The sequence below is a fragment of the Dermacentor silvarum genome, chromosome 7 (assembly GCF_013339745.2).
Source record: "Dermacentor silvarum isolate Dsil-2018 chromosome 7, BIME_Dsil_1.4, whole genome shotgun sequence".
Lineage (NCBI taxonomy): Eukaryota > Metazoa > Arthropoda > Arachnida > Ixodida > Ixodidae > Dermacentor > Dermacentor silvarum.
Genome location: NC_051160.1, coordinates 3,988,436 through 4,010,282, shown reverse-complemented (window position 1 = coordinate 4,010,282; position 21,847 = coordinate 3,988,436). Strand labels below are relative to the sequence as shown.

Here is a 21,847-nt window from a genome sequence, read left to right as displayed (position 1 = left end):
GCCGCGCCATCTGCGCCCTTTAAATAATAATACATTTCATACTTAAAGTTAAGTATAGTACACCTATGTAAACCAACTCAATCAAGAATTTTAAAAGAGGCAAAATAAAATAGTTTAAATGTAAAACAAGCGGCTCAATATCAAACATCGAGCGGTTATTTATCGACCAATCGCGCGTCAAGCGCCTTTTACGTCACGCTGCCGATGCCGCCGTCTAGTCTGGGTCTGCGTCGTCTGCGAGATCGTAGTACACGCGCGCTGAATCTAGGTAACGATAGCAAAAGAAGAAAAAAAATTATCTGTGCCCTCGGCTTCGCGGTTTGCAAGTTGGTTTCGCGTCCTGTCAGGACGTCAGAAACGTTACGAGGACTTCAGCAATGACGTGAACGAGATTTGAGAGCGTCGCGGAAGACTGCACCAAAGGCTCAACCGAGGCGGCGACGGCGTCGAGCATCGGAGAGGGGACGTCGGTTCTGCTTGTTTTTTTTCCTCAGGTAAATAAACGCTTTTACTTTCCTACCGACAGCGGGACATCCCCGTCTTAGTCGTATATATCAGCTGCCAGTCTCCGCGAAGCAATGCATGAGAACAAGATATATTTTGTCAGTGCATTTGAGACTTCAATTTAAACCGGTACTTTACCGAAGCGCAACATGGGTATTGAGTTTCGCCTGGTTTCGTTCTCCGCAGTCACGCGTGCTGGTGAAAAATTCAGCTGGCGTCTGCGCGGAGCGGGCATGTTTGGCGCTCTGTTATGATGGCACCAAGGTCACGCAGTTGCGGTTATCGGTGTTTACGTCCTCGCTTCGCCGCTAGCATCTTGAGGAAATTATTTATGGGCGTTGGACAGAAAAACCGCATACTGTAGCTTCGCGTCTAATTACTACCTTTTCGTGTTTTTTTTTTTTTTCTTTCTTTTCCCCCTTTTTTTTAACAATGAAAGCCCTCTGTAACGTTCTGCACCTCGGTCAGCCGGGCGAAGTTTTGTGCAAATCCATGGCTCGCGCCCACCGTACCGGATATATTTATCCGCCGTGACGGGCTAGACGTGCAGGAGACATTTTGACCGGGGTCTGGTGACCCTGACACGTGCTAATGTGTACTCCAAACTATACAGCAGGAGCAGGTTTCGTCGCGACGTCGTGACGGCAGCATTTCCAGTTGTGTCCGGCCGCGGTATTATATCGCTTTCTCTCTCCCTCTCCCCCTCTCCCTTTTATCACGGCGCGCGAGGAATCAAGCCATCAAAGCTCGAACGCACTGTCATCGCCCTCTCCGCGCAGTCTCGGGTTGCCCTCTGCGTCCAAGTTTCCGTGCGCTAGATCGTACGTACTTCGTAGTCGTTCGCGGCGCGCTGCCTGTGGGCTTTCGACAGGTGAGACTCCGATCGCAATTGCGTGCGCGCGTGCAACCGACATTTGTGCGTTTCCTTTTTTTGTTTCCGCCTTTTCCCGTCAGTTATTCCACGCCTATGTAGCCGCGCCTTGTGATGGTCAGTGTCAGCTTGGCGCGGTGCCTGTAAAAAGGTATATATATACTACGCATACATGTATTTCGGTGCGCAGAGGACACGTATGGCCATTGGGGATAAAATCGAGCTCGTTTAATTCTTTTCGGCCAATATAATGGCAGTTGCGTAATCCCCGGGAATGCGAACGGACCGACTCTTTGAGGAAAGTCGAAGCTAAACCAGCGCGCGTGCCTTTCCGCGCTAAACGTTAAAAAAGTCATCTTTTTGATCACGTAATATATTTCATTTCGTTCTCAAAATTAAGCGAATTGAATGGGCTGTCAAGTATGAAGCTGTTGCCGAATATAATTAAATCCACGGGCGAGTTCAGAGCAGGAGATGTAGGTTATTGCTTAATATATATTAGAGGAAATTGTTTTTGCCACCACATTTTGTAACCAAGAAAGGGCGAACACTATTTTATCCAGCTAATACTTCAATGCATTAAGTTTTCGCAGCATTTTTCTAGCATCGTAAATGTTCGGGTGGCTTAAATTTTTGCTGGCAATTTGTCTTCCATATATAGAAAGCTGTACGTGAAGAATATCTTGCGCAGATCTCCAGGAAATCAGTCATACATAGTGCCGTATATGATCATCATATTTTTTTTTTTCAGACTCAACGTATGAGCAAAAAGTCATAATCAAATTTATATGTAGAAATCATTATTAAATGTTAGGTTATGCCAAACATTGTTTTCAGTGGTTACCAAGCATGATCTAGTAAAAGAGGTAACCTAGCTGTGTCAAGGGCTTATGCACAGCGCATATCACTCCCACATGTGCTCACCGCACCTAGAAGATAATGTTTAGCTGATGTTGCATTCCGATAAAGCCGCATGCATCCAGAGGGCACTTTCTGTGAAGATGGGTGATATGTCCAAGGACTCTGCAGATTAGCAGTAGATGGTACGAAAGACTTGCGTTTTACCTAAACAGGAGTAGGTGACTGTGGTATGGGACCTTTTCTGCAAGAAAGTCAGACTTCAAATAGTTCAATGGTGTACAATTCGTTTCACTTTCAATAAATATTAAAAAAGCAATTCACCTTCCACTCACGTGCCTCAAAACAATAATTTTACATTAGAATTGTGAAGAAGGCTGGCTAGGTTCAAATTATTGTATTCGATTTGCAATGGTTCTTTAAAATTTCATTGACTAAATTGCACACCCTGTGTTATCGTCGTGCTCACTATCTCCTCCCATGAAAAGCATGCACTCCATTGCTCTCTTCAAAATTTCGTTTTCTCCACATAAAATGAGCAAATGGAACTCCTTCAAGTGATATATTGTTGCATTAGATGCTGAAACTGATTTTGAGCAAGCCTTATATTCCGCATTTCTAACATATATGCATCTTCACTGTTTTCATTTTGCTTTTGTGAGAGCATATGCATAACATTCCAAGTTTTTCTACTACGACTAGGCGCTGACTTGTTTATTTATTGTTATATTTTAGTGTTGCTGCTGTTGTACAGTGCACACATTTTATTATGTATTCTTTACATTTTCATCATATTTGTTGTTCCTCAGCTTGATTTTTAATCTAACAGAAGTTCGTAACTACTGAGATACTTGTTAAGAAATACCTGTGCTCTTTCACTGTTTTGCTGCAGCACGTTTTTGTCTACTGCTTCTTTTTTTAACTTGTACTACCGAGTTGGATTGTGTCTTGTATAACATGCACCTTTATTTTTGTATTTGTTATGTGTAAAATCCCACCTGCTTGGTCCAATGTGACCACAGTCTTTTTTAATGAATAAAGAATGCAAGAGATAATGCATATAAACAAGAATTGGCCATGAAATAAGGATAACTTGAGTACATTTAGAACTTGTTTTGAAATCATATCTTCAAGGCATTCAAAACGTAGCTTATCAGCTGTGAATTCTCTCCATAAGGTTGTGTCCTATTAAACGAAACTTTAATCTATAAAACTAGTCATTGTTGTATTAATTTTATATTCTGAAATTGATAAAGGATTATAAAGTTTACGTAGTGCATATAACCCAATATCACCTGAATAGGAGCTCCAAAAGCCTCTATGTTGCTAGTTACATGGGTGTGTGTCTGTTAATGACTGGTAGCTGTGGCCACTGCGACCATCTAATATGCTTAGTTTTTGTTAATGTTTCGGGCATCTAAGAGGAAAAAAAAAAAAAGCTATTCGCATCTCGCACTGAAAGGTCATTTGCCCTTGCACAAGCTCTGTTGCCAAACGTATCTAATCTCTCTGGAAGTGTTGAGAATGCGGCTGTTCGCTGCATGTGTCAGTGACCCACGTTCTAAGCACTGCTTCAATTCAGCTTGTTTGGAAGTATTTCAGGCAAATTTGTGTACTGCATACTGCTTAACCAATATCCATCAGAGGGTTTGTCTCTTCTTTCCCAACACATTACACACGCACACACACACACACAAAAAGCTGAGTTTGCTTGTGTGCGGTTTATGCTTATGCTACCATGTGCATAAGTGTATGTACTGCCATGATTCTTGAAAATGGCTTTTAATTTTCCATCTTGAGCAGTTTTCTCAGGAAAACATTTATCACCAGGTTTCTGGAACCATCTCTAAACAATTATACATTTTTGTCATGTTAGATATATATAATAGAGTTTGTTCATGCAGGGCACTCCTTACTAAACCCCTAACCATACAGGATGCTCCGTCGCCGTAGCGACAAGATCCTGGTTGCGTGTTTGCTGTCTCTCGCTGAAGAAGCCAAGACTGATATCATGGAGATAGAGATCCGCTGTTGGTCTAGACATCGTTGCAAGAAAACACCACATTGTGCAGTCTCTCGTCTGCTGATGTCGGATGCCAAATACTGATAAAAAAATCCATGTCAAGTATTTGTTAAGGTCTTATCAGACAATGATGAAGATATCCGACAGGAGAGCTAGTACATCCCCTTGACATTGTCGGTGTTTGTCTGGATGACAGAGCAGGCTTGCAGCTGGCATGTCTCAACTTCAGAATCACTGAAATTAATTTTTTGATAATTGGAATAGTCATTCAATCAGACAGCTTAATGTGTGCACATTGTTTAGTATAAGTTGAGGTTCTAGGAAAGTAGACACTGGTAATTTTGTCTAAGCTGCAGTTCACTAAACATAATTAATTGCAAGTGCAATCATTTGTTGCAGGTTATATAGGATGCACCTCAGTTTTATGTGCAAGTAGATAATCAACATGATTTTATTAGCTAACAGAAACCAATTCAAACTGTCATTATGTGTAGTAAGTGGGTATTTTATATGTCGCATTATGATGTGTACTGTTCCTCGAATAGCTAACAACCATGACTAACTTTTGATTTTTACTACCCTAGGAGTGTCTATTGCAGATTGCTCTACCAAAACTAATGACATCTACTCATGGTGTCAAACTTATTTCATACATATGCCAAGGGGCTCATATGAATTTCATGTGAACATAGTTAATTGAGATAAAAAGTTGTTTTTTTTTTCTTTAATTTTTTTACAGTGAAGCTGCTAAGGGCTGACTTTTCAATGGTCGCGTTCGGCAATAGAAAAAACTTTCATTGGCCGTATGGTGTATGTGCGAGTGAAAGTGTGCGAGGGCGAGGGACGCGCGATTTCACGGGGAGCGAATGCAAACGCGGAGAGCAAATGCGACTAGCGGTGGGCGAGGAGGGCATCGAGGCACCCTATAATTGTGCGTGTGTGTGTCCACTCTCCCACTGCGGCAAATGCGTGCAGCCCTGCCGACCTCTACCGCCTGTGTCGTGGACCCTCTCTGGGCTCTCGCCCGCCTCTCTCCTAACAATGTCGAAAATGGCAAGACCGTAGAGACTTGGGCTAGTCGGTACATACTCGATAGGGGAACAGCGCAAAAAAACACGACAAGGAACACGGAACACGGAATTTCCTAAACTTTTTCTTTTTGTGTGTGTGTGTGCGTTTGATAGTTTAGTAAATAAAAGTATGTGACTATGTGAGCCTCAATGAAAATTTACTACATTTTCTGAGGTGATAGTGAGACTCCCACTCCATTACTATACACTTAATATACATTTAATTGTTCTTTTTAAGTGCTACTTTGTAGTTGCTTGTTGTGTTGTATACTTGTTGGCGAACTGTACAGAACAAACAGGAGAGACTGGCCCCATATAATCTGGAAGAATAAAGGCACTGTATGTACAACACACATGGCAACCTGTTCGAGGATTCTTCGCATATGACAAAACTAAAAAATGTGGGGGCCCTTGAATCTCTGACGTCCCTTGAATCTCTTGACATCCCTTGATGTCCATCTTCCCCACATGACATACACACTAGTCCGACAACGGGCCCTGCAGTGGAAATATTTCATGTTAACGTTGTATGTTGCAGTAACATTGAAATGGGCTGCTAGGCAATACTCAGCTGAAAGCCTGTCTGCATAGGTGAACCTAACAGGTGCACAGCTCATGGCTGCCTGACAGGGGCTTCTTTAAAAATCACTTATCTTTGGCAGCATGTTTGCACTGCAAGTCTCAAGTGACATTGAAACGGATATGGTCACACAATCCTGTGCTGTAAGACGATCTTCATGGACAAATGTAGTATGTTGCAATCTTTTATAGTGGACATTATAATGCATATGCAGTGTAGGTCTGTCATGTTAGTGTTGCAATGACATTAAAAGTTCACGCAATATTGAACTGAAAGATGATCTCGTGGACACATGCACAGAGTATGGAGGCTTGATAGAAACTCCAAAAGGATGCAGCTAATGTTGTTTGATATTTTTGCTATAGCAATTTTCTTCAAATGTGAGTGCGGGGTACAGTGTAGCTAAGAAGTGCATTGGAAAGTAATATCTCATGATTAAAAAAATTCTGTGGTGATTTAGCAGTAAATGCGAAAGAAATTCGTTAGCAGTCGCACCTCTTTGAGGTCCCGGATTCATGATTTAAACTGCATTCACCATATTGCAAAGTGTTGCTCAGCAGCTCACTCGACACACGTCCTGTCACTTCAAGGAGAGAAATGCAACTTACGGGGATGCTGAGTGGACTACCGTCATTTGTATATACCAAGTGTTTCATTTTATCATTAACAGAATTTTTTACAATCACCCATGACCTGTAGCAAGCACAATTCTACTGCTTAAGCTACATTACTCTAAGAGGCACATTACTTGCACAAAAAATTACAGCAAACATTGGACAAATTAAAAAAAATTGCTCGTTACTTTATGCCAAATATTGTAATTTATGAATTGTAGTTGGTGACATTTAAAGTTACATCCACTTGGAATGAATTCTGAGGATGACACCAGTTTCGAGATACGCGTTCCCAAAACTTGCTCAAATTGCGTTTGTGTTCCAGTAACTTTTGAGTCTCAGTGCATAAAAAGGCAGTTTGTTCAAGAAGTAATTAGAAAAACAGTGCATTTTTACGGCAAGTTTGACTGCGCCTATCTCAAAATTGGGGCTAATTTAAAAACTCGTTCCATGCGAATGTGCCTTGTGAAATCACCGGCTTCAATTTGTGTACTGCAATATGTGCACTAAAGTAATTCATTGAAAAGTTAATTTGTGAAATTTCAATAATTTGTCAATTATGCATATTAATTTCTAGTGTAAGTAAAGTAAACCTCATCGAGTATTCCAGCTCAATAAGTAAGTTTATGGTAAATATGCCAGGGCGATTTTTAAAAACTCTTTGAACTTTAAAACACCCTGTGTGTATATATATACACACACACACACACACACACACACATATGAACATAAACATACATGCTCTTCTAAGCTCTCCCGTCCCCAGGGGCGGATCCAGGTTTTTTTCTGAGGGGGGGGGGGGGGGGTCAGCTTCTGTCAATGATGCTGATGATAGCACTCTTTCTTATTTACCAAAATTCACCGTTTCTGCTCACGATAACCCGCCTCTTATACGGCTAGTGCAACGCCTGTAGCGAAGCCAGGTATCGGTTTCTCCGAACTTGTAGGAAAGGGACATTGCCCAACACAGCCATGTGCTTGGCGGCTGTGCCTCATAAGTTATCCAAGTCTCTAAGACTAGTTGGTTCATGTTCTTAAGTCTAAGACTCGGGAACAACATATGGAAACGTTTGTTTGATCTTCCATAGACTCAGTGCAAAAAAAAAGTCCGCTTAGGACGAACCGCTTCAGACGTATTCTTCGGTTAAGACGAACATTCCGAGTGACCACCACTGCCACCGATCCTGGAAGCTAGGATGCCTCGATGCGCTGCGCCCAGCGCCCGGGTGCGCGCGCATCGAGGCACCTACTGGAGGCCTGCGGCGTACATTGTCGGTGGACAGAGGCGAAAACAAGAGGAGGAAAAAAAAAAAAAAGCGGAGAAACTTTCCTGGTGAGTGCCGTTTCTCAGTGGGAGCATGTAACCCCGCGTCATCATGCGGGTACTACAGGCTATGACCTGTGAGGCGGCAGATGCCTGCTTGAACTCCGTAGTGAACTTTTTACAGCAGCACGAAAGCACAGAAGGATTTTTAAGGTCATTAGGCGAAATGACGTCGTTTGTAGCTGCTCGCCGATTTGCACAGGAGCGACAAACATCCATCACGGACTGCATAAAACCAAGCAAGAGTACCACTTGAAAACAGTTTTCAGCTAAAGGAATGCTTTTTATGTCATTTTCTCCCTGTTGTAAGTCTACTTCATTTACCATTTTTAAGTAAGATATTTGGATGCACCTGGTCATGTTGCCAATTAATTTTTGGAGTGCACTTCTGTTAAGACGAACTTCCGATAAGACAAACAAATTTTCATGGTCCCTTCAAGTTCGTTTAAAGGGAGTCTACTCTGCTTTATCTACTCTACTATTTATTATAAATAACTATCACTCGAGCTACTGTTGAATCTTTTGAATAGACGAGCACAGTAAAAAGTTTTTGAAGCAGGCAAATCTTTATGAACGAGAAGGTGAACAAAAGAGGTCAGTGTCAATGCTGCTGACGCTTTAGGGTATTTATCTGATTATAAATCAATCCAGTCTAGGAAGGAAAGTGGCTGCTTTCAAATACGAATTACGTGAGCTGCTTGCTTCGCGACGATCTGAAGCGTGGAAGCAGACGATAGCAGACGACGAAAAAGCACTGCCCACAGCACTCGCTGCGCCTGCGCGACACTCGTTGCAGCCGCCAGGCCGGCGATGGTGCCGAGCAGACGCCACGCACTCCGGTGTTCCCTTTAACAGTGGACCACTCTGTACGTCACCAATATGTGTTACTCTGAGGTGAAAGACCCAGATATTCCCTCGCCTCTCGCTCCTAACTCCTCTCCAACTAGATTTTTTTTTTTTTGCTTATGTGCACTGGTTCCTACAGAGGTCCGTCCGTCCGTGTTTCGCCCAGGCATATACAGCGTCGCTGTAAAACATCTATAGCATACCTGATTAAATCAAGCACGCTAGGTGACTTTTTGTCACCGCCCCATTTCAAAGGGGATGCCATTAAATCATCATCGCCTGAAGTTTCTCTGGCGTAAGCGACTACAGACGGTGACATTCTTCCTCGGGCTCTTGGTCCTGTGGTGCATTCTCCGCTTTTGCACAGTCCCACTTTTGCTGTCTGTGTTCACATTGTCTGTATTTACGTTGCTGCTGTCAACGCCTCACCGCTTTGTTAGCTTTTTCCTCCGGCATGAACGCGCTACGCCGCATCCCTGGCTTTTGCAGGTAACGGTAACAGGCAACCGATGACACCCCGAGGGGGAACTAAGTTAATCAGGCGCGAAGGCATTTGCGCAGACGTGGGCGTGTTTGACAAAGGGGACGTGCCCTCACTTCGCTCGACGCCGCCGACGGGACGAGTAAGCCACGGCCGGTGCCAGGAGGACCAAGGCGTTCACGTGAAAAAATAACTACGGCAACTTTGTGACACCACACCCCTACAGAAAACAGCTAAGCTTGTGAGCGAGCTAGCTTTACTTCTACATGGCTGCTACCACTGGTACTTACGAAAAATACTTTTGAAGAATGCTGGTGGCCACATTTTTTGCGACAGCGCCATCACCCTGTCAGCGAGTGGTGATGCAGAAATCTGAGGGGGTGGGGGGGTCAGGACATCCCCCCTGGATCCGTGCCTGCCCATCCCCTTGCTTCATCTACGTACCATGTGACCAACTTTCCACCCTTCACACACATACACTTTTTTCCACTTTGATGCTCCTAATGCTAATGCATTAATAAAATCAACATTGCTTGGGCCGTTGGGTCTGCTTAATTACAAATGTAAACATTTAAGATAAATAAAATTTCAGGTGTTCAATAACACTTGTTAATTGTCAGAAACAGCCCTACAGTTAAGCGCTCTAACAAACTGGTTTATTGCTCCCAGCTTACGAAAGCGTGTCTCAAAGCTTATATGGCACAGAACAGCTGGAGAAACCTTCCAGGTGTTTTTAACTGCTTAAAAGGTTGTGCCTATTACAGTGCCCTTTTGCAAATTATGTTTATTGTTCATTTCTGGGTGCTAACTTCCGGCTTCGTTTGCATCCAGTTGGTTTCCTGAATCGGTACACAAAAGCATTTTTCCTGCATGGGTTTTTTTATGCAATGGCAAATGCAGCAGCAATGTTGTTGTTGCATGGAGCAGATAAAGGCATGCTGTAGGAGAATGTCTTCTGTTTCAAGACAATGTGTTACAGCAATGAAATATTTTTTATCTATGAGTCAGGCTGACAAGTAGAACCAGTACTGGCACAAGTAGCATTCTTAAATGTGTCTACTTGCAATTGAGCCCTTGTCAAAGCAGCATTGTACTACAATTGGGGATGAGTGCGTATTGTAAGGCAATTTGTGCAAGTTTCTGTATCCTCCTCATTTACATTTACTAAATCAGATGATTTTTAGGACTTATGAAGTTGGAGGGAGGAGCTCCCTCTCGGCCATTAACCAGTGATTGCAAAGAGTAGAAGTTTGAGAGGGTTGGCCGTAGTATGCTGTATAGCTCATGTTATAATATTGATCCAAGGGACAAACAAACAGTGTTCCATTTGCAGTATCTTAATATCAATCATTGGTCAGGTGATCAATGTTTAGTTTAGCCATCTTTAGCATCTTGCCAAAAAATTGGTGATTAAGACAGAAGTATAACGCAAGCACTGAACTCTTTGAACCAAAAACTTCATTTGAAAGGAACAATATATGTTGCCTTCATCATGAATGCAATGTGATGTGAAATCAACAGACACAAAGGAAAACCTTAAGCTAGATCAGCATTTATGTTGCATTTCGCTTTTTGTGCTCAGCCATTCCTTCATGCTGTGTTAAAGGACCATAACAATTCACCCAGTTTTGATATATATTCACACTTTTATTGGAAATAATATGGCCATGCAGTACTGAGAAAGGATGCATGTGACACGCTCATACTTATCAGTGCTGATAATCTGACAGTTATCAGCGCTATGAGAAATGGAGTGCTGATGAGTGGTAACTGCAAAGCCAATGCATTTCTCCCTAGGTTTTGAGGACATACTTCTCAAAACTGGTGCTGAGCTCAGGAGTTCTGCTAAATACATATGACTTCATTACTATTCTGTTTCAGTCTCGCAATTAGAACAGGTGCTTTAAAATGATTAGTAATGACATAGTTAATTGTGAAATCTTGTTAATTAGCTAAAATTACTCTGTGATCTGTCCTTCAGAGTTGTGTCTGTTTCTTCGAGTAAACCAGCTGGCATGACAGAATTGTAATATCTAACACAGCTCTTTAATAAGAATGTTTTCGTTAAGTAGGTAACTAAATGTGTGTGTACACGTACATGTGTGGTATGGTACCCACCGTGGTAGCTTAGTAGCTATGGCATTGTACTGCTGAGCTTGAGGTTGCGAATTCGATCCCATTCGTGGCAGCCACACTTCGATGGGGGTGAAATGCAAAAAAGCTTGTGTGCTTAGATTTAAGTACACGTTAAAGAATCCCAGGGGGTCATAATGAATCCTACTTAATTGCTACGTAATCCTACTTAACTATGGCATGCCTCATAATAAGATTGTGGTCTTGGCACGTAAAACCCCAGAGATTAATTATTAGTGGAATATGGTACGGTTTATGGTACAGCACAGTGCAGCTCCTGTATGACCATGCCTGTGAGAGATCTCTGGAGGCAGATTTCCAAATCTTCGTCTTATTTTTTTTTCCTTTGTCATCCATAAGGCATAGGCCACCAGAAAGTGTTCAAGAGCTGGCAAGATGAGGGCCCTGCTGCTGAAGCAGATCAACTTGCAGACCGCCCTTCTGCGGTCCTCACTGTGCCCCCTGTACCAGAACAGCTGCTACTATGCCTCGAGCCCTGCCTCAGACATCAAACCCATCAAGAAGGTACTTGTGGCAAACAGAGGTAAGGATCAACATAGAGTATCCCCTTCAGGTGCCAATTCTCGACATGTTTTGCATCTTCAGAATCATTAAATGTGTACAGCTGTAGGATGAATTGAAACTTTCAATTCTTCAGTGAGTTTTCTCAAGCTTACAGAATGTAGACTGCATGTGAATTCTCCCTGCAGAAACGTGTGATATGAGAGCATTAGGTAGTTAATGTCTAGCATACTTATAAAACACCCATCTAACCACGTGAATTATATGCTGGATGTGATACTTGTGAATGAATAACAATGAAATAAGTGAACCTGTTACATGATGACATACTGATACCGAGAGCAAACACGCAGACATGTACATTCCAACTCGTTTGCTAAAACAACTTACATGTTATTCAATCTTGCAGCACCAGTCCAATCAGAATTGTTTCAGGATGTTTGTGACACATTTTAAGTATAATTATTTTCAGTGCTTTTGCTTTTCACACGCTATCTTAGTGTACACACAGTTGTGCACACAGCGCCTCAAGGGGGTTTAGTGAGTTGGACGAGTGAAAAAACTGTTAACCATAGCATCTACTCAGTGCACTTTGGAGGCATAAGGAAAAGGCACATGAATTACCTACATGAAAACATAGAATTATGAATCAGCGTGGCAGTCACTTTCTTTCTCAATCGTCACTCAAATGTGTGAGTGCCTGAAATTTTATTTGCGTGTTTCCATATGTGTGTTTACTGTCAGATTTCACTTACCAATGTGTCTGCTAGCCTCACTGCCTACGTGCAATCGAGGGGCTGCATGAAGTGATAATTTGCTGTATCAAGCTTCAGTGTTTCGTTTTTGTATTCCAACAACTTGCTTCAATTAAGCCATAAGAACTGTGTCGTTGCTGATGATCTTGGAGGATTGCTTCAGTGCAGCTTTTATATATATTTTTTAAGAACAAGCAAAAAAGAAAAACACAGTGAATACACGCCACATATTCTTAGGTTTCATTTTGAAATGTATTAGAGGTTTAATGAAAACTAACACTTTCCTCACTGTAGGCACGAACATATGTAATTGTGATGTTTTGCATAATCACATGTGTCAAAAAATGTGCCAGCATTAGACACGTGTGGAGAGAAAAAAGGAAGGGCGTTGGGGGAGCGAGTACATTTTCATCACCTGGCTTGTTTTGCTTTTCATAGGCGAGATCGCCATCCGTGTCTTCAGGGCCTGCTATGAGCTCGGCATCAGGTCGGTCGCCATTTACTCAGAGCAGGACAAAATGCACATGCATCGACAGAAGGCAGATGAAGCATACCTCATTGGAAAGGGTCTCGCCCCTGTCGAAGCTTACCTCAACATCCCTGAAATAATCAGGATCGCTCAGGTACCAAGGGCCTTGTGTTTTCATGACAGCTGTGTTCTTGTGGTGTAAGCTGGTTGAGTTGAATGTGTGTGTCTGGATGGTGATGGGGGTGCATGAATTTTTAGAGCGCAGCTCTTAGGGGCCCGTTCCTGTGTTGAGCGTTGACGTCCTTGGCGCAACCGAGCGAACAAGCACCGCGAAGGATGAAAGAGTGAACGCAGAGCACAGCACGGGATGAAAGTGGAGGAGGAGGGTGCAGTGGAAGCATGAGGAAAGCGGAGGCAGAGAGTGTGGCAAAAGGGTGAGGAGGAAAGCGAAGTGATGGCGGCAACCAGGCATGCGGCGAGCGCGGAAACAGAGCACTGGCGTGGGCTTCGGACCTACTGCACATGCACTACTTTGCCTGCACCGCCACCGCTAGAGAATGCGCTCAGCGCGAGCCACGTGTTACTGTGTTCATGCTTTCTTTCTGAACAGTGAGCAACGCAACCTGTGGAAATGCTTCGTCTGCCACTGCTGCTAAACGAGCTGCCCTAGCAGAGGCTCAGTGCCGCCGTCGAGCAGACCCTGTCATTCAGAATCATGCCACAATATATAGCGAATTCAAAACACCTAAACTGCTGCGCTCAAAATTCGCATTAGGGAGTATCGTAATTGCGGTGAAAATTTTTTCTAAATTTCACTGTACAGCTTGAGTACTCATTGTTATTCAGCTTGTATTCTAGTGCAAAATTTAATGTGCGTTATTTTCTATAATCAATAGAGTACTGACATGGCTGGTTGGTGCACACCCAGCTAATGAAAGCAATGGATCTTGCAACGTGACTGAAAGTAGACGACAAACACAAGCACTTGCTCTTGTCATCTACAAGGGCGATTCAGAAAGTAATTCCTCCAAGCCCATTGCTTTGCCAATAGTACTGCAAACATTTTGAGCTCTTTACCATTAATGCGCTGATGTTTGAGCTATAGAAGGTCACTTGCCACACATTTCTATCCCTTCTTGCTCCAGAGTAATCGAGCAATCCATGGCATCCAGTGGTGACGTCTGGTTGAAACAGCGGGCAGTAATTGAATTTCTGACTGCGGAAGGTTGTGCGCCCATCAACACTCGTCGCCGTCTGATTGCAGTTTACGGGGATGCCTATGTTGACATCAGCATTGTGCGGATGTGGACAAGGACTGTGAAAGACCAAAATCCAGCCGCATGAGATCTCCACATAAGCCACAACCTTCAGCAGTCAGAAATTCAATTACAGCCCGCTGTTTCAACCAGACATCACCACTGGATGCCATAGATTGCTTGATTACTCGGGAACGAGAAGGGATAGAAATGTGTGGCAAGTGACCGTCTATATCTCAAACATCAGTACATTAATGATAAAGAGTTCAAAATGTTTGCGGTACTGTTGGCAAAGTAGTGGGCTTCGAGGCATTACTTTCTGGATTGCCCTCGTATTTTGTAAGGGCTGTTTATTTTATTACACAAGTACTTTTAAAATCTACCACATGTGGTAAAATGTAAACCTGTGACTGTAAAAACCTGCACAGAGAAAATGGTCATGAAAGCGTCCGCTCTTATTTGTCTGCCTCATGTGGCCACTGCTAAGCCAATTCAAGCTGGTGTTTGACATCTGCTTTTAAAATATTTTTTTATATGCGTGCCTAGGAGGAAATTTTGGATGTAGCTGGCCAGCACTTTGGATTCAGTGGGATTTCTCCATGGAAGTGCTCCTTTGGGATCAGCTCTGATTTCCCCGTGCAGATACGCGTGAAATGCTCTAAATGGTCTCATTGCACAGCCCCTGGAACAAAACCTGAATGAAAATTTTTGCATTCAAGAGAGAGAGAGCTGGATTCTACCAACTTGGGAACAGAATTTTGATTTAGACTCTCAAGTTTCTTTACAAATGTTGCCGAAAACCAATAAGCTTAAGAAAAACTGCAGCACTAAGTATCCGTAGCTGTACCAAAAACAGATATTTTAGTTCTGTAAACTGTATCTGTTAGAGCATCTGAAGTGGACAAATTTGATGTATGAATTTACAGCTTGCGTGACATTGTTACAATGTCTGTGAGGGTTTTGCAAAAGTTCTACACACAAATCAGTGGTGTACTACAGAGTTGTGTATGCTAATACATCAATTTTGTCTGCTTTAAAAGTCTTAATAGATGTAATTTATAGAATTGTGACATGACTTTTTATTGCTGAGTACCAGTTCTAAATTTCACATGCCTTTGTTTCTTGAGATTTCCCAAGTTTGAGCAATTTAAAAAAAAAATATTGATGGTCTAAAATAAAGAAATGTGCTATTGACAGTTGTTAGGCTGCTAACTTTTTCTTTCAATCTGATCAAATTTGGTGCAGTGAATGTTATGCAAAACGATTTCTGCATTTAGATAGGAGCTTCTGAAGCAAAGCTTCTCCTTAAGTGTGAGAGACTTGTCTCAGGCTACAATCTGGTTGCCATCCTGGCATATTTATTATCTTCCATTTTCTACCTCTGGCAAATATGCGTCTCAACACGCTTGACTTTAATTTTAGGAGTCTTTGAGGCATACTTAAGTGGCTCTCATTCTCTGTTACTGTGAACAAGTGTTTAAGAACATTATTTGCAGTCTTGTAATTGTTCACTTAATTGCAGGAGAACCAAGTGGATGCCATTCATCCGGGATATGGTTTCCTCTCGGAAAGGTCAGACTTTGCTCAGGCTGTCATCGATGGTGGTATTCGGTTCATTGGTCCTACACCGGATGTCATGGCCAAGATGGGGGACAAGATAGCTGCTCGCCAGTCGGCCATCAGTGCAGGTATGATGGAGGCTTGTTAGTCCTAAGCTGTATGTGGCCCTTCGTACAGGAAATTTGCCATAGGTGGTTTGGCTGCAACATGTGTCGTGCCAGATCCTGAATCACAAGCACAAGATTAATGTACTTTGTCAGGTAGATGAGCCATATGACCTTGGAAGCACTGTTCGTTGTAGGGTCAGCCACAGACGGTTTACGGGACGTGGGCTTCTATGGCAAGTATGAATCTCTGCACTATCATGTGTGGTATTTCTAACTTGATGAATCACTTAGTAGGTCACAGAGGCTATTGCGCACTGAAACTTTGAATTTGAGGCTATCGTGGAAATTAAGTGTTTTCACAAATCTCACGTCCTGCAAGCTTCTGTCGCCGACTGTATATTAAGTGCCACAGTAGCGCAGTGACAGAGGCATCCTGCTGCTAAGCACGACGTCATGGGTTCAGCCTTTGAGCCGTTATAGCTGCATTCTAATGAAGACAGAAAATTTGTGTACTTAGATTTAGGCACACTTTAAAGTACCCCAGGTGGTCAAAATTAAGTTGGAGTCCCCCACCATGTGTATCGTGTCCCCATTGTTGCTTTGGGATATTGAACACATTAAATCAATCAATTTAATGAATGAAAGGTTGCCAATTAATCAATGAAAATATGTGTTGCAGGCCCTCATACTGACCCTCATTGGCAAATAACCTTTAACTTTAGTTTCATGCTTATCGAGACCACCTCATGAAGGTAACAAATGCAAATTATCATTTTCTGCTTTAGTATTTAATTATTGCAAGTGATCTGCTACTAAATGAATGACAACTACATGCTGTGAAGCTTAAAATTATCATAATTCCGTAGCCTTATTACCTATATGCTCCTTTTCTTGTATGCAATATTGCCCTTTAATGCTTATCTTTGTCATTTAAACTGAGTATGCAAAAGTTAATTAGGTGTGTATTTTTCAGTGCTTCTTGGCATTAACTGAAAACCTTGAACTCTGTTCATGTGAGATGTGATTAATTGAAACTATATAAGTGCTCTCTAACAACATCTCTCAGATGTGCAGGTTGTTCCTGGAACAGACAGGCCCGTAGAAACAACAGAGGAGGCTGTGGAGTTTTGCAAGCAGCATGGCTTACCGGTCATTTTCAAGGCTGCTTATGGCGGTGGTGGCCGAGGAATGCGGGTCGTCAAGGAAATGAGTGTTAGTGCCTCTTACTTTGTTGCCGAGATGCGTGCTCACCTTTTTAATTTAGATTGTCATTCTGGTCTCCACCTGACTGACACCAGATTGCTCCTACATTTATATTTCTTATATTTCACCACTGCAGTTTTTTTATGTTGATAGCCTAGCGTAGAGTGGATAACCAGTCTATAAGAGTTACAAAATGGGGGCCAAGGGAAAGAAAATGCAATCGAGAATGTCCGAGAATTGAATGGTGTAATGAAATTAAGGAATTTGCATGTATATAATATGAGGTTGGCTGACACAAAGTAGGGGTAATTGGAGATCTCTGGGGATGTGAAAGATGATGATGATGGCCTAGCTTGTGAAATAGTGTTGGAGAGTAATCAAGTTTCCATAAAAAGATAATAGGTTTGTTCCTGAACATTTGCCCTAGCTGCCTGAAACTAGATACAGTTCCTGCTTAACTGTAATGGGCACAAACTGAAACACAGCAGCAACATGTCTAATTCGTTAATTACTCAAAAGCGTGGAGCGGCTGGTTGCTCAACATTTTTGAAACCCCAGAGCTGTTTGTCTGAGCAATAATCGCACCAATGTCACCTACATTGCCAAATGTATAAATGCTGAGATGCATTTTAATTTGTTGCGAATAACTGTCATCACTTCAAAACTCGGTCAATGCAGAACCGTAGGATATTTATGAAGCACATCCTCTGAGATGTATAATAGATGGCTTGAGGCAGTCAGGCATACCTTATTTTGTTGTTGCTCTTCGGTGATTGTGATCAAATGCGCTATAGGCTTGTGTAGTCGGCTGCAAAAGCTTACAAGACAGGTTTCATGCCTAAGGCATGGCACTTATAATTTAATGGATCACAAGATAGATAACTACGAACTGAAACTGAATTTGAGGCTATGTGCCCAGGCTTTCCGGGCATTAAATTTTTTTGCAAATCTCGTGCCTCTAAGTTTTTTTGTCTGATTGTATGGTGTGGGCAACTTTTTCTATCTATGAAAGCAAAGCTGTTGGGGAAAAGTTTCTGAAGACGTATTTCTGCGCCAAGTGGTCCAGACGAGCTGGCACCATTTTTAATTTCTCCGACATCATGTAGGTTGTTTTTTTTATGGAGGTCACCCCAATTAACTCAACGTTAACAGTGTCACAATTTGCTTGATCTGACGGCCATTTGCTGCTGAAGTTTGTTGTATCTGAAGCAAGTTCAGTGATAAACTAGCGCATGACAAGTGGTTACCGGAAGCTGTGGATGCCATTTTGTGTATGATCAGTGCATGAAACATGCCATGGTCCAACACATGCTAGAACTCGTAAGTGCAGTCTAGAAAATGGAATAAAATGTTTATACTGACTTGTAAACAAGATGTCATTTTTCAATTTACATTCTGTGTTAAATAAAACTATGTTTTCCATTTCTTAAGTTAGAAAATGTGAAGTCAACTACAGGACTATCTGCTGCTATGGCTCCACACACATGATTTTGCCTATAGCTTTACCTACATAGTGAGAAAAAGCTCGCGAGTGTGGTAGACCTAACGTGGAATTTCTTTTGACATTAAATTTTCTTTTCAATTTCTCATGTATAGCCTGGTGCTGTGCACATTTTTCAGTCAGGTCGATTAGTGCATGGTGCTTGTGAACAAATGCCACTTACATCTTTTGCTTCTTAAATTGCACTTGTCGACTGCTGTTGCAAGGATTGAAGTGTGTTTGTTTCAATCTTCTGTTTCTCGTAGGAAGTGGAAGAGAATTTTCAGAGGGCCACGTCGGAGGCAAAGGCTGCCTTTGGCAATGGTGCCATGTTCATCGAGAGGTTCATTGTCCGCCCACGTCACATAGAGGTTCAGCTGCTGGGTAAGGAATAGCATCTCTTGTATATACGCAAGCCATTTGGCAGATTTGTTGAAGTACTATTCGATGATGTCCCAGTTCATTTTCTCACTGACATCGCCTCTGCCAATACTACCAATTGTTGGACTAGCTCAAGCGAAGTTTTGGTGAGAATGACACATGGTCAGTGTTTGACCAGCGCTTGCAATGCTACCATAAAAATAAAAACAACAAAGCAAGTTCTATGCTGCGGTTAAAAATTGCACCAGTGAAAATGTATAAATTAGGTTTTGAATTGATTGTTCATCCAGCCATTAGACGTCTGGACATTGTTCTGTGGAAATTTTTTGTGCCCTCCAGCTTAAAAAAAAAATTATGTGGCTCAATTTGAAGAAGTGTTCTTCACATAAACTTGTCCTCGTTGTTATTGATGTCCAGTTGCAGATCCTTAGAAAAATTTGGGACTATTTTGATGATTCAGAAATCAAGCTCATTACTGCTACTATTCTACAATGCTACTACTTGGAGTACTTTCACATATGAAGCCATTCTTCAAAACTTATGTGATAAGCATGCCTTGCTCTTTTGCCATGCTTACCATATGACCAGAGTTAAAGTTTAACATTGTATAGTATGTCACTGGCCTCTGTATCTCGTGCTTATTCATAGTACTTCAATTCCTCACGCATTCTTTTTAGGTGACAAAGCGGGCAATGTGGTGCACCTGTATGAGCGCGATTGCTCAGTGCAGCGACGGCACCAGAAAGTTGTTGAAATTGCTCCAGCTGCCAACCTTGATCCCAAGGTGGGCATCATTCTCAAGCCTGCTTCAGATTGGAGAATTTTAAGTAGTGCTGTTGGTGTCCCAGTGTGGCAATTCAGCTTCTGAGACCCACAAAATGTGCAACAGGTCATAGTCAAACAGTCATATGACTGAAATGTGACTGTAACCAGACTCATTAACGTCCCAAAGCTTATCCCTTGTAAGTGAAAATTTTGAACTTTGTATCTTCTTTAATCGCCTGCACCATTTGTTTGTGTTTTATTTTCTGTGACTTTAAGTCAGTGGGCCCATAAACATGTGACTTGAGGGGAACACACTTTTAGCACACCAAATTGGTACACTAATTTTATCTAGTGTTGCTCAACAGTTTAGAAGCACTTGAGAGAGAAATCTGAAAGATATAAAAGAGGGGAACTGTGATCTAGAGTAGATTGTGGGTGCACTGATTTCATTCACTCACTCACAGTGTGTGCAAAGATAGTAGGCAGTGCCAATAGCTGAAACATATCAGCAAGGGTGTAACGTGCTTCATGCGTATGCAAATTAAGTACAGCTCAACTCCATGAAGGCAGCACAGAGATTCGAAATGAAGATTTTTTAAAGCGTAACAAGGAAGAACAGGAGGGTAGGACGCATAGAAACAGGACAAGTGCTTCGTTCACAACAGAAAATTTATTACTCCTCCAGGAAATATTTCAAAAGTAAATAAGCAATCGTGCATGCTTAGCGGTATATATTTATCATAACTAAATAGAAGAAAGAAAAAGAAAGAAATCTACCACAGAAACCTCCCCAAAAAATAATAGCACCTGTTAAGCATTTAGGTAGGCATACTCTTTATAATGCTGTGTGATAGTGGCCTGGCTGGCAGATGCCTCGCCTTACTTTCTTATGTAGAAACATTCCACAAGCTCCAACTGGAGAGTTGATTCCTGTGTCTGAAGATTATCTTAATTTCATCGAACACAGGATAACAGTTGCAGCATCTCCAATGCACTACAAGAGGCGCCGATCCTTGTAGGCTTGGTGTTCCCAAGACGTACGTTTATGCGTTGCCACAATTGTCCTGCATAACCCTTGCCTCATGAAAGTGGCATCATGTAGACAATATCGAAACAATTGAAATCTTTTTAACCGTGTTTGATAATACACCCAGACAATCTTTTTTGTTAACTTCATAACAAATGCTATTTTGTTTTTTTTGTAGAACATGATACATCTACATTGTAGTGGTTGCCAACCTGCTTAACATGTATGTTTTTACCTGTTCTACCCTCCTGTCTCCGTTGTCGCACTTCAAAAGGTTTTAAACATGAAAAGCATGTAGCATGTGAAAGTCTGCAAGCAGGCAGCATGTGAAAGTCTAAGGCTGCACCTAATCGCAGAATTATTCGTTTTTCTAGGTCCGGCAAGCCATGCTTTCAGATGCAGTGCGCCTTGCCAAGCATGTTCACTACGAGAATGCAGGAACAGTGGAGTTTCTCCTTGACGAGACGGGCCGTCACTACTTCATCGAGGTCAATGCTCGGCTTCAGGTAGAGCACACCATCACTGAAGAAATCACTGGGTGAGGGGCTGGCTTTACCTTTGTTTTTGCATCTTGTGGTCATGTTGCTTTATTTTCAATAATGCCTACTATACTGTGATTAGTGTCCATTGTTATCACCAGCATGATTCCTGTTTCTAGTGATAGCAGACCTACAGAAGTTGCTGCTTCTGCAACATTTAGCTCTACCATTGTATATGTAATCTGTGTGTCATATATGCATGCCTACTTCTGTTGCGTATGTAATGCTGTCATTGCTGTCAAAAGAGGCATGGCTTTATGTAATGCAGTTCTTGAGACATTTGCCATGCTTCCATATGTAATATTATGTGGAATTTTCTTGAAAAGCTAATGAGTGCAATGTTCTTTGAATGATTTAATGAATTTGTGGCAGAAGCGTGTGATACTGGGAATGAATTTAACTTATGGCGCCGGTGCTTTTTCTTTGTACATTCTTCCACACTTCTGTCTAGAGAATAGAATTGGTGCGATACAATGCAA

At 42.1% G+C, this 21,847-nt stretch overlaps 1 protein-coding gene across 3 annotated transcripts in view; it reads left to right on the top strand.

The window, feature by feature from the left end:
• The first annotated feature begins 204 nt into the window (after positions 1-204).
• The window catches only part of LOC119457448 (pyruvate carboxylase, mitochondrial), a 48,088-nt gene continuing 26,445 nt past the window's right edge, over positions 205-21,847 (top strand). The window contains exons 1-8 of one of the 3 annotated variants that reach the window (XM_037719004.2): positions 205-494; positions 11,665-11,848; positions 13,020-13,204; positions 15,829-15,994; positions 17,040-17,185; positions 18,923-19,040; positions 19,715-19,821; positions 21,204-21,367. In XM_037719004.2, the coding sequence (XP_037574932.1) occupies positions 11,701-11,848; positions 13,020-13,204; positions 15,829-15,994; positions 17,040-17,185; positions 18,923-19,040; positions 19,715-19,821; positions 21,204-21,367 (1,034 nt within the window). In that variant the 5' untranslated portion in view covers positions 205-494; positions 11,665-11,700. Of the gene's footprint in view, positions 495-1,236; positions 1,376-11,664; positions 11,849-13,019; positions 13,205-15,828; positions 15,995-17,039; positions 17,186-18,922; positions 19,041-19,714; positions 19,822-21,203; positions 21,368-21,847 lie in introns of those variants that run through there. The other 2 variants (XM_049670091.1, XM_037719005.2) reach the window with 2 other exon arrangements.